This window comes from Salmo salar, chromosome ssa09 (genome assembly GCF_905237065.1).
Source record: "Salmo salar chromosome ssa09, Ssal_v3.1, whole genome shotgun sequence".
Taxonomy (NCBI): Eukaryota; Metazoa; Chordata; class Actinopteri; order Salmoniformes; family Salmonidae; genus Salmo; species Salmo salar.
In genome coordinates, this window is record NC_059450.1 from 156,684,823 (window position 1) to 156,699,568 (window position 14,746).

The 14,746-nt window shown below is 38.4% G+C and overlaps 1 protein-coding gene across 5 annotated transcripts in view; it reads right to left on the reverse strand.

The window, feature by feature from the left end:
• Positions 1-14,746, reverse strand: part of ryr1b (ryanodine receptor 1b (skeletal)) — a 305,047-nt gene that overhangs the window by 263,653 nt on the left and 26,648 nt on the right. For 4 of the 5 annotated variants that reach the window (XM_045724889.1, XM_045724890.1, XM_045724891.1 and 1 more), the window contains exon 1: positions 13,103-13,419. The exons of the other annotated variant lie outside the window; for it this stretch is intronic. In XM_045724889.1, coding sequence (XP_045580845.1) covers positions 13,103-13,150 — 48 coding nt within the window. In that variant the 5' untranslated portion in view covers positions 13,151-13,419. Of the gene's footprint in view, positions 1-13,102; positions 13,420-14,746 lie in introns of those variants that run through there. 5 annotated transcript variants of the gene reach the window in all.

The following is a 14,746-nucleotide window of genomic DNA, read 5'->3' on the forward strand; positions in this document are numbered from 1 at the left end:
CTGTGTATGGAATATTTTATTTTAGCTCATGAAATATGGGACCAACACTTTACATGTTGCGTTTATATTTTAGTTCAGTGTAGTTCTATCCATTACAGATTCCAATATCCAGGAAAGCATTATTTTTTTATCTATTTTTTCTCACCTCCTTTTTCTCCCCAATTTCTCATCACTCTTCACTCTGTCCAGCTTGATTACAGTCATTGAAACAAATTCTAGACAGTAAGGAGACTATTTTTAGCAATTCTTTACGGCAAGGAAATCGAAAAATATGTAAGTACGGCCCTCGGGACCTCAGTGAAAACTGATTGCAGTCCGCAACATTAGTTTGACAGCCCTGTTGTAGATGATTATAGATGGCTAGTCAGTCAGTCCCTAAAAAGCCCCCTCAACGCAACAGCCAACTTTTAGGCAGGGGAGAACAGAACTGTCTCTGCCTCTCTGTTAGTGTGTCTTTGTGTGTCTCAGTGTCTCTGTAACTCTCTGTCTTTCTGTGCCTCAGTAGTTGTCTACAGTGCCTTCAGAAAAGTATTCATACCCACTTGATTTATTCCACGTTTTGTTGTGTAACAGGCTGAATTCAAAATGGATTAAATAGATTTGTTTTATCACCCATCTATACACAATACCCCATAATGACTAAGGATCGGCGTCCCGTCAACGGGACAGTTGTAAATCATTCTGTGCGTTACGTCAAGATCGTAGATTTTAGAGTAACAACAAAATGTCAGTACATAGAAGTGTCTTATATCGTCTGAAAGCTGAAATTCTCGTTAATATAACAGCACTGTCCAATTTACAGCAGCTATTACTGCGAAAAAATGCCATGCTATTGTTTGAGGAGAGCTCCTAACAACAAAACTGTTTTTTCACCGCGATAGGTTTGATAAATTCACCTCTGAAGGTGAAATGTGTACTTACATTCTGAAATCTTGCTCTGATTTATCATCCAAAGGGTCCCAGAGATAACATGAAATGTCCTTTTGTTAGATAAAATCCTTTTTCATACCCTAAAAAGGTCCATATAGCATGCACGATCGATTTTGTATTTCCACTCGTACAGTTTGCAAAGAAAGGAATCTGTGAAAATCTCACCCTAAATGTTGTTTCAACGAGTCAAATCATGCTTGTATCTATTCCTCAGAGGTCCTAGAAGGTAACAAGACTTCACTATTTCATTAGGGGTGTAGTATATCTTATAGGACAACATATTTGGTCAGAGAGCAATGCCTTCATGGGCAGCCATCATTTGAACGACTGTATCTTTGTCAAATACGCACCAATCGGGGTCAAACGAAGCTAGCTAGATAGCCAATGAGCTGGGCTTTACGGGAGAAACCATGTATATGTCGTAAAATGTAGCTACTAACCTTGTGCGACAGCATGCCTTTTAATTTTGGACAAAAAGTATAAGAATATGGAGAGTTATGAAGTTATGAAAACAGGTTGTTTTGCAAATGTTGAACTTATAATATGGCTACTAATACTGGAAAAGCTAAATCAAAGTCCAAATATACAGATTTGAAGATATTCTTGCAAAAAAATGGAATATGAATGCGAATGTCTCCTTCACGATTTGCCCAAATGTACCTGGGGACTTCACACTAAAAGTCTTGTAGTTCAGTCATACTCCAAGTTAGCCATCTAAAACTTTGCACATACTGCTGCCATCTTGTGGACACTACCGCAATTACAACCAGAGTGATGGCTATAACAGTGACCTTTCTCTTGCATTTCAAAAATGGTGGTAAAAAAAACACAGGTTGGTTTTTTTCTTTGTATTTTCTTCTACCAGATCTATTGTGTTATATTCTCCCACATTCAATTCACATTTCCACAAATGTCAAATTGTAACCTTTCAAATGGTACCAAGAATATGCATATCCTTGCTTCAGGGCCTGAGCTACAGGCAGTTAGATTTAAGGGGAAAATTGAGAAAAAAAAAGGGGGCTATTATTAAACAGATTTATTTTATCATCAATCTATACACAATACACCCATAATGACAAAGCAAAATAATGTTTTTAGAAATGTATATGCAACTGTATTGAAGATGAAATACAGAAATATTTCATTTAGATAAGTATTCACACCCCTGAGTCAATACATGTTAGAATCACCTTTGGCAGTGATTATTGCTGTGAGTATTTCTGGGTAAGTTTCTAAGAACCTCGCACACATGGATTGTACAATATTTGCACATTATTCTTTGTAAAATTCTAACTCTGTCAAGTTGGTTGTTGATCATTGCTAGACATTTTCAGGTCTGGCCATAGATTTACAAGACAATTTTAGTCAAAACTGTAAATACACCATTCAGGAATATTCAATTTAATCTTGGTAAGTAACTCCAGTCTATTGAGCCTTGTGTTTTAGGTTATTGTCCCGCTGAAAGGTGAATTTGTCTCCTAATCAGACTTAACCAGGTTTTCCTCTAGGATTTTTTTCTGTTCTTATCTCTGTTCCATTTCTTTTTATCCTGAAAAACTCCCTAGTCCTTGCCGATAACAAGCATACCCATAACATGATGCAGCCACCACCATGCTTGAAAATATGAAGAGTGGTACTCAGTGATGTATTGTGTTGGATTTGAGCCAAACATAATGCTTTGTATTCAGGACATCAGTTTTACTTTAGTGCCTTGTTGAAAACAGGATGCATTTTTTTTTTTTTTTTTTGATTTGTCCATGCAACTTATTATGTGACTTGTTAAGCACATTTTTACTCCTGGGCTTTCCATAGCAAAGGGGTTGAATACTTATTGACTTAAAGACATTTAAGCTTTTCATTTGTAATTCATTTATAAACATTTCTAAAAACATAATTCCACTTCGACATTATGGTGTATTGTGTGTAGGCCAGTGAAACAACATCTCAATTTAATCCATTTTTAAAATCAGGCTGTAACACAACAAAATGTGGTAAAAGTCAAGGGGTGTGAATCATTTCTGAAGGCGCTGTATGTGTTCGTTTTAACTTCGTAAGAAGTGTTAGGCCGAGTTCGTCTCTGTATGTCCATTGGGAGTAATGAAGACTGTGCAGCTCTCCTGGGCAGCTTGTTTCTTCTGTCTCGTATCCTCCTACCCTCTCTCCCTACTTCCTACCCTCTCTCCCTACTTCCTACCCTCTCTCCCTACTTCCTACCCTCTCTCCCTACTTCCTACCCTCTCTCCCTACTTCCTACCCTCTCTCCCTACTTCCTACCCTCTCTCCCTACTTCCTACCCTCTCTCCTAATACTCTCTCCCTACTTCCTACCCTCTCTCCCTACTTCCTACCCTCCCAGTCCCAAATCCTACCTTCCCAGTCTCTACCCTCCCAGTCCCAGTCCCAATCCTCCCAGTCCCAATCCTCCCAGTCCCAATCCTCCCAGTCCCAATCCTCCTATGTGACAATAAAACATTTATTTTTTTGACAGGCTCAGCTCTCCTTTCCTGGAGTATAAATAGATAATGATGCCAACAGATGCACCGGGCGCTGTCTGTACACAGACAAACATACACACACACACACACACACACACACACACACACACACACACACACACACACACACACACACACACACACACACACACACACACACACACACACACACACACACACCTGAACGCAAATACATGCACACGCAGAACACCACCACCACCACCCACATACCTTGAAACCACCAGAACATTCTGGAAGCAACAAAATAAGCACCAACAAATATATATAATAGCCTGAAGGTACCACTATAGATCTATACTGATCTACCATCTACCACTATAGATCTATACTGATCTACCATCTACCACTATAGATCTATACTGATCTACCATCTACCACTATAGATCTATACTGATCTACCATCTACCACTATAGATCTATACTGATCTACCATCTACCACTATAGATCTATACTGACTGATCTACCATCTACCACTATAGATCTATAATATACACTGATCTACCATCTACCACTATAGATCTATTACTGATCTACCATCTACCACTATAGATCTATACTGATCACTGATCTACCATCTACCACTATAGATCTATTAACTGATCTACCATCTACCACTATAGATCTATATTAACTGATCTACCATCTACCACTATAGATCTATACTGACACTGATCTACCATCTACCACTATAGATCTATACTGATCTATACACGATCTATACTGATATATACGATCTATACACTGATCTATACTGATCTACATCTACACTGATCTATACTGATCTATACACTGATCTATACTGATCTATACACGATCTATACTGATCTATACACTGATCTATACGATCTACACACTATAGATCTATACTGATCTAATCTACACTGACTATACGATCTATACTGATCTATACGATCTATACACTGATCTATACTGAATCTACCACTAGATCTATACTGATCTATACACTGATCTATACTGATCTATACTGATCTATACACTGATCTATACTGATCTATACTGATCTATACTGATCTATACACTGATCTATACTGATCTATACTGATCTATACACTGATCTATACTGATCTATACTGATCTATACTGATCTACACACTAGATCTATACTGATCTAACTACACTGATCTATACTGATCTATACTGATCTATACACTAAGATCTATACTGATCTATACCATCTACCACTATAGATCTATACACTGATCTACCACTACCACTGATCTATACTGATCATACCATCTACACACTATAGATCTATACTGATCTTACGATCTATACACATAGATCTATACTGATCTATACTGATCTATACACTGATATATACTGATCTACACACTGATCTATACTGATCTATACTGATCTACCACTGATCTATAGATCTATACACTGATCTACCAATCTACCACTAAGATCTATACTGATCTACCACTACCACTGATCTATACGATCTATACTGATCTACACACTGACTATACTGATCTATACACTGATCTACACGATCTACCATGACTATACTGATCTATACTGATCATACCGATCTACCACTAGATCTATACACTGATCTACACATCTATACACTAAGATCTATACTGATCTACCATCTACCACTATAGATCTATACTGATCTACCATCTACACACTATAGATCTATACACTGATCTACCACTGATCTATACTGATCTATACACGATCTATACGATCTATACTGATCTATACACTGATCTACACACTGATCTACACACTGATCTATACTGATCTACCACGATCTATACTGATCTACACACTGATCTATACTGATCTACCATCTACCACTATAGATCTATACTGATCTACATTACCACTATAGATCTATACTGATCTACCACTGATCTATACGATCTATACACTGATCTAACACATCTACCACTATAGATCTATACTGATCTACACACTGATCTATACTGATCTACCCGATCTACCACTATAGATCTATAACTGATCTATACACATCTACCACTAAGATCTATACTGATCTATACTGATCTATACGATCTATACTGATCTACATACACTATAGATCTATACTGATCTATACTGATCTATACACTAGATCTATACTGATCTACACACTGATCTATACTGATCTATACACTGATCTATACTGATCTATACTGATCTATACACTGATCTATACTGATCTATACTGATCTATACTGATCTATACACTGATCTATACTGATCTATACTGATCTATACACTGATCTATACTGATCTATACTGATCTATACTGACCTACACACATAGATCTATACTGATCTATACACTGATCTATACTGATCTATACTGATCTATACACTGATCTATACTGATCTATACACTATCTACACACTAGATCTATACACTGATCTATACACTGATCTATACTGATCTATACTGATCTATACTGATCTATACACTGATATATACTGATCTACACACTAGATCTATACTGATCTATACTGATCTACACACTGATCTATACTGATCTATACACTGATCTACCATCTACACACTATAGATCTATACTGATCTATACACTGATCTCATACTGATCTATACTGATCTACACACTGATCTACACACTGATCTACCACTGATCTATACTGATCTATACACTGATCTACCATCTACACACTATAGATCTATACTGATCTATACACTGATCTACACACATCTACACACTGATCTATACGATCTATACTGATCTATACTGATCTATACACTGATCTACCACTATAGATCTATAACTGATCTATACACTGATCTATACTGATCTATACTGATCTATACAGATCTATACTGATCTATACTGATCTACACACTGATCTATACACTGATCTACACACTAGATCTATACTGATCTATACACTGATCTATACTGATCTATACTGATCTATACACTGATCTACACACTGATCTACCACGATCTACACACATGATCTATACTGATCTACACACTGATCTATACTAATCTACACACTGATCTATACTGATCTACACACTGATCTACATACCACTGATCTATACTGATCTATACACTGATCTATACTGATCTACACACTAAGATCTATACTGATCTATACACTGATCTACACACTGATCTACACACTGATCTATACACTGATCTACACACTGATCTATACTGATCTACACACTGATCTATACTGATCTACACACTGATCTACACACTGATCTATACTGATCTATACACTGATCTATACTGATCTACACACTGATCTATACTGATCTATACACTGATCTACACACTGATCTATACACTGATCTATACTGATCTATACTGATCTATACTGATCTATACACTGATCTACACACTGATCTACACACTGATCTACACACTGATCTACACTGATCTACACACTGATCTATACTGATCTATACACTGATCTATACTGATCTATACTGATCTATACTGATCTATACACTGATCTATACTGATCTACACACTGATCTATACTGATCTATACACTGATCTATACTGATCTATACTGATCTATACACTGATCTATACTGATCTATACTGATCTATACTGATCTATACACTGATCTATACTGATCTATACTGATCTATACACTGATCTATACTGATCTATACTGATCTATACTGATCTACACACTGATCTATACTGATCTATACACTGATCTATACTGATCTATACTGATCTATACACTGATCTATACTGATCTATACACTGATCTACACACTGATCTATACACTGATCTATACACTGATCTATACTGATCTATACTGATCTACACACTGATCTATACTGATCTATACTGATCTATACACTGATCTATACTGATCTATACTGATCTATACACTGATATATACTGATCTACACACTGATCTATACTGATCTATACTGATCTACACACTGATCTATACTGATCTATACACTGATCTACACACTGATCTACACACTGATCTATACTGATCTATACACTGATCTATACTGATCTATACTGATCTACACACTGATCTATACTGATCTATACACTGATCTACACACTGATCTACACACTGATCTATACTGATCTATACTGATCTATACACTGATCTACACACTGATCTATACACTGATCTATACACTGATCTATACACTGATCTATACTGATCTATACACTGATCTATACTGATCTATACTGATCTACACACTGATCTATACACTGATCTACACACTGATCTATACTGATCTATACACTGATCTATACTGATCTATACTGATCTATACACTGATCTACACACTGATCTACACACTGATCTATACTGATCTACACACTGATCTATACTGATCTACACACTGATCTACACACTGATCTATACTGATCTATACACTGATCTATACTGATCTACACACTGATCTATACTGATCTATACACTGATCTACACACTGATCTACACACTGATCTATACTGATCTACACACTGATCTATACTGATCTACACACTGATCTACACACTGATCTATACACTGATCTATACACTGATCTACACACTGATCTATACTGATCTATACTGATCTATACTGATCTATACTGATCTATACTGATCTATACACTGATCAATACTGATCTATACTGATCTATACTGATCTATACACTGATCTATACTGATCTACACACTGATCTATACTGATCTATACACTGATCTATACTGATCTATACTGATCTATACACTGATCTATACTGATCTATACTGATCTATACTGATCTATACACTGATCTATACTGATCTATACTGATCTATACACTGATCTATACTGATCTATACTGATCTATACTGACCTACACACTGATCTATACTGATCTATACACTGATCTATACTGATCTATACTGATCTATACACTGATCTATACTGATCTATACACTGATCTACACACTGATCTATACACTGATCTATACACTGATCTATACTGATCTATACTGATCTATACTGATCTATACACTGATATATACTGATCTACACACTGATCTATACTGATCTATACTGATCTACACACTGATCTATACTGATCTATACACTGATCTACACACTGATCTACACACTGATCTATACTGATCTATACACTGATCTATACTGATCTATACTGATCTACACACTGATCTACACACTGATCTACACACTGATCTATACTGATCTATACACTGATCTATACTGATCTACACACTGATCTATACTGATCTATACACTGATCTACACACTGATCTACACACTGATCTATACTGATCTATACTGATCTATACTGATCTATACACTGATCTACACACTGATCTATACACTGATCTATACACTGATCTATACTGATCTATACTGATCTATACACTGATCTATACTGATCTATACTGATCTACACACTGATCTATACACTGATCTACACACTGATCTATACTGATCTATACACTGATCTATACTGATCTATACTGATCTATACACTGATCTACACACTGATCTACACACTGATCTACACACTGATCTATACTGATCTACACACTGATCTATACTAATCTACACACTGATCTATACTGATCTACACACTGATCTACACACTGATCTATACTGATCTATACACTGATCTATACTGATCTACACACTGATCTATACTGATCTATACACTGATCTACACACTGATCTACACACTGATCTATACACTGATCTACACACTGATCTATACTGATCTACACACTGATCTATACTGATCTACACACTGATCTACACACTGATCTATACTGATCTATACACTGATCTATACTGATCTACACACTGATCTATACTGATCTATACACTGATCTACACACTGATCTATACACTGATCTATACTGATCTATACTGATCTATACTGATCTATACACTGATCTACACACTGATCTACACACTGATCTACACACTGATCTACACTGATCTACACACTGATCTATACTGATCTACACACTGATCTATACTGATCTACACATTGATCTATACTGATCTATACTGATCTACACACTGATCTACACACTGATCTACACACTGATCTATACACTGATCTACACACTGATCTACACTGATCTACACACTGATCTATACTGATCTACACACTGATCTATACTGATCTACACATTGATCTATACTGATCTATACTGATCTATACACTGATCTACAAACTGATCTATACACTGATCTATACTGATCTATACTAATCTATACACTGATCTACACACTGATCTATACACTGATCTATGCTGATCTATACTGATCTACACACTGATCTATACACTGATCTATGCTGATCTATACTGATCTACACACTGATCTATACTGATCTATACTGATCTACACTGATCTACACACTGATCTATACACTGATCTATACTGATCTACACACTGATCTATATTGATCTACACACTGATCTATACTGATCTATACTGATCTATACACTTATCTACACACTGATCTATACACTGATCTATGCTGATCTATACTGATCTATACTGATCTATACTGATCTATACACTGATCTACACACTGATCTATAAACTGATCTATAAACTGATCTATACTGATCTATACACTGATCTATACACTGATCTATACTGATCTATACTGATCTACACACTGATCTATACACTGATCTATACTGATCTATACACTGATCTATACTGATCTACACACTGATCTACACACTGATCTACACTGATCTACACACTGATCTACACACTGATCTATACACTGATCTATACTGATCTATACTGATCTATACTGATCTACACACTGATCTATACACTGATCTATACACTGATCTATACTGATCTACACACTGATCTATACACTGATCTATACTGATCTATACTGATCTATACACTGATCTATACTGATCTATGCTGATCTATACTGATCTATACTGATCTATGCTGATCTATGCTGATCTATACTGATCTACACACTGATCTATACTGATCTATGCTGATCTATGCTGATCTATACTGATCTATACTGATCTATGCTGATCTATACTGATCTACACTGATCTACACTGATCTATACTGATCTATACTGATCTATGCTGATCTATGCTGATCTATGCTGATCTATGCTGATCTGTGCTGATCTGTGCTGATCTTTGCTGATCTATACTGATCTATACTGATCTATACTGATCTATGCTGATCTGTGCTGATCTGTGCTGATCTATGCTGATCTATACTGATCTACACACTGATCTATACTGATCTATGCTGATCTGTACTGATCTATACTGATCTATGCTGATCTATACTGATCTATACTGATCTATGCTGATCTATGCTGATCTATACTGATCTATGCTGATCTATACTGATCTATACTGATCTACACACTGATCTATACTGATCTATACTGATCTATGCTGATCTATACTGATCTATACTGATATATGCTGATCTATACTGATCTACACTGATCTATACTGATCTATACTGATCTATGCTGATCTATGCTGATCTATGCTGATCTGTGCTGATCTATGCTGATCTATACTGATCTATGCAGATCTATACTGATCTATACTGATCTATGCTGATCTATGCTGATCTATGCTGATCTGTGCTGATCTATGCTGATCTATACTGATCTACACACTGATCTATGCTGATCTATGCTGATCTATGCTGATCTATGCTGATCTATACTGATCTATACTGATCTATACTGATCTAAACTGATCTATACTGATCTATACTGATCTATACTGATCTATGCTGATCTATACTGATCTATGCTGATCTATACTGATCTATACTGATCTATACTGATCTATACTGATCTATGCTGATCTATACTGATCTATGCTGATCTATACTGATCTATACTGGTCGAGTAAACTAACTAACTACATTGAACCTGCAGATAATGTTTAAGTCTATGAACCACTTTAGTAACGGTGTTCACACCTATCTACAGTGTCAGTGATCGTGTCATATTGAAGACATCCACCCAGAGACTGGCTCAGCCAGTGATAATCAGGTCAGGACACTAAAATAGTCAACTAAATTCAGAAGGGAAGGGAAGGAGGCCACATGGCTGGTAGAACTGCTACCAATCAAATGTATTTATAAAGCCCTTCTTCTTACATCAGCTGATGTCACACAAAGTGCTGCTGTACAGGGGCATAACAAGACTGAAATATCTCTGCACGGTACAGCAAACATTTATTAAAACCCGTGGAAGCAAAATGAGAGAGACATCTGATATTAATACATAGAGAGTTTAGAAGATCAACTTCCTCTAAATCACCATGTTCAGGCCACCGTAAAGCAGATACGATCTGAAACCCTGAGCTACGGTACAATATAGCTGTGGTAAAGTGTGTAAAGGTAAAAAGGTAGGTAGCTACCGTACTGACGACAAATTAACGAGCTCAGATCAGATTCTATAAACCCCACCCCACACACACACACACACACACACACACACACACACACACACACACACACACACACACACACACACACACACACACACACACACACACACACACACACAGCCAGTCCAAAAGCCAGCATGTGTCCAGGCAGGGCAGGTCTCAGGTCAGCCCTAACAGCCCTAACAGCCCTAACAGCCCTATCCCCTATACCCTAACCCCTATACCCTAACAGCCCTAACCCCTATACCTTAACCCCTATACCTTAACAGCCCTAACCCCTATACCCTAACCCCTATACCCAAACAGCCCTAACCCCTATACCTTAACCCCTATACCTTAACAGCCCTAACCCCTATACCCTAACCCCTACACCCAAACAGCCCTAACCCTTATACCCTAACAGCCCTAACCCCTACACCCTAACAGCCCTAACCCCTATACCCTAACAGCCCTACACCCTAACAGCCCTAACCCCTACACCCTAACAGCCCTAACCCCTACACCCTAACAGCCCTAACCCCTATACCCTAACAGCCCTAACCCCTATACCCTAACAGCCCTAACCTCTATACCCTAACAGCCCTAACCCCTACACCCTAACAGCCCTAACCCCTATACCCTAACAGCCCTAACCCCTATACCCTAACAGCCCTAACCTCTATACCCTAACAGCCCTAACTCCCTACACCCTAACAGCCCTAACCCCTATACCCTAACAGCCCTAACCCCTATACCCTAACAGCCCTAACCTCTATACCCTAACAGCCCTAACCTCTATACCCCAACAGCCCTAACCCCTACACCCTAACAGCCCTAACCCCTATACCCTAACAGCCCTAACCTCTATACCCTAACAGCCCTAACCTCTATACCCTAACAGCCCTAACCCCTACACCCTAACAGCCCTAACCTCTATACCCTAACAGCCCTAACCTCTATACCCTAACAGCCCTAACCTCTATACCCTAACAGCCCTAACCCCTACACCCTAACAGCCCTAACCCCTATACCCTAACAGCCCTAACCTCTATACCCTAACAGCCCTAACCTCTATACCCTAACAGCCCTAACCTCTATACCCTAACAGCCCTAACCCCTACACCCTAACAGCCCTAACCCCTATACCCTAACAGCCCTAACCTCTATACCCTAACAGCCCTAACCTCTATACCCTAACCCGGTTAGGAACACAGGGGGAAAGTAAAGCAGTAACTCACCGTGCGGAGGAACTGAATCTCCTCCTCTCCTTCTCCTCCTTCTGCCATCTTTCTGTTTTCTCTTCTCCCGGTTCTATCTGCAGCTCTGAGAGAGAAGCCAGAAAATCCTCCTGTTCTCTAACTCTCTTTCTGTTTTAGTCCTTTGCACAAAAATCTCTCTCTCTCTCTCTTTCCGTGCTATCTTTCTCTATTAGCAACACCTCTCTCTCTCTCTCTCTCTCTCCTTGCTATGCCCCTCTCTCTTTCTCTCTCTCTCTCTGGCTCTCAGAGTGTGTGTGGGTGTGCTGGAGGACAGAATGAGTCCTGTGGCTCTCACCATGTTGGGAGAGAGAGTGACGAGTAGGTTGGGCTCTCCCCGGGTCTCTGGGGGGGGGGCGACGACAAGCACCTTGTTACACGTTCTAAAACAGCTTCCACCTTGCAGCCATGTTTGTAGAAGTGGGCCACTCCCCCCCAGACTAACAGGCTATAAAAGGAAAGCTTGTGAGGACTCAGGAGGCTTCTGGAGCTCACACACACAGGAACACGCAGGAACACGCAGGAACACGCAGGAACACGCAGGAACACGCAGGAACACACAGGAACACACACAGCCTTGTTGCTCCATGTGAAGAACCTTTCATCTACAGTTAATGTGGGAAGTTTACATACACTAAGGTTGAAGTCATTAAAACTCGTTTTTCAACCACTCCGTACAATTTCTTGTTAACAAACTATAGTTTTGGAAAGTCGGTTAGGACATCTACTTTGTGCATGACACAAGTCATTTTTCCAACAATTGTTTACAGACAGATTATTTCACTTATAATTCACTGTATGACAATTCCAGTGGGTCAGAAGTTTACATACACTAAGTTGACTGTGCCTTTAAACAGCTTGGAAACTTACAGAACATATTGACATGGCTTTAGAAGATTCTGATAGGCAATTTATTTCTTTTTTTTTACCTTTATTTAACTAGGCAAGTCAGTTAAGAACAAATTCTTAATTTCAATGACAGCCTAGGAACAGTTGGTTAACTGCCTTGTTCAGGGTAAGAACGACAGATTTTTATCTTGTCAGCTCGAGGATTCAATCTTGCAACCTTCCAGTTACTAGTCCTGCGCTCTAACCACTAGGCTACTTGCCGCCCCAAAACACACAACATCATTTGAGTCGATTGGAGGTGTACCTGTGGATGTATTTCAAGGCCTACCTTCAAACTCAGTACCTCTTTGCTTGACATCATGGGAAAATCTAAAGAAATCAGCCAAGACCTCAGAAATAAATTGTAGACCTCCACAAGTCCGGTTCATCCTTGGTAGCAATTTCCAAAATGCCTGAAGGTACCACGTTCATCTGTACAAACAATAGTACGCAAGTATAAACACCATGGGACCACGCAGCCATCATACCGCTCAGGAAGGAGATGCAGAAAACAGTCTATGCCTTGGGTGGCTGGAGTCATTTGACAGCTGGTACATCCTGTTTGAATTTGTGCTTGTAAGCAGGAAGCAGGAGGATATAGTTGTGGTCTGATTTGCCAATGAAAGGGCAAGGAAGGGTATTTCTGTGTGTGGAGTATAAGTGATATAAAGTTGTGCACAGATGACATGCTGGTAAAGATGAGGTAAACACATTTCAGTTTCCCTGAAATCACCAGCA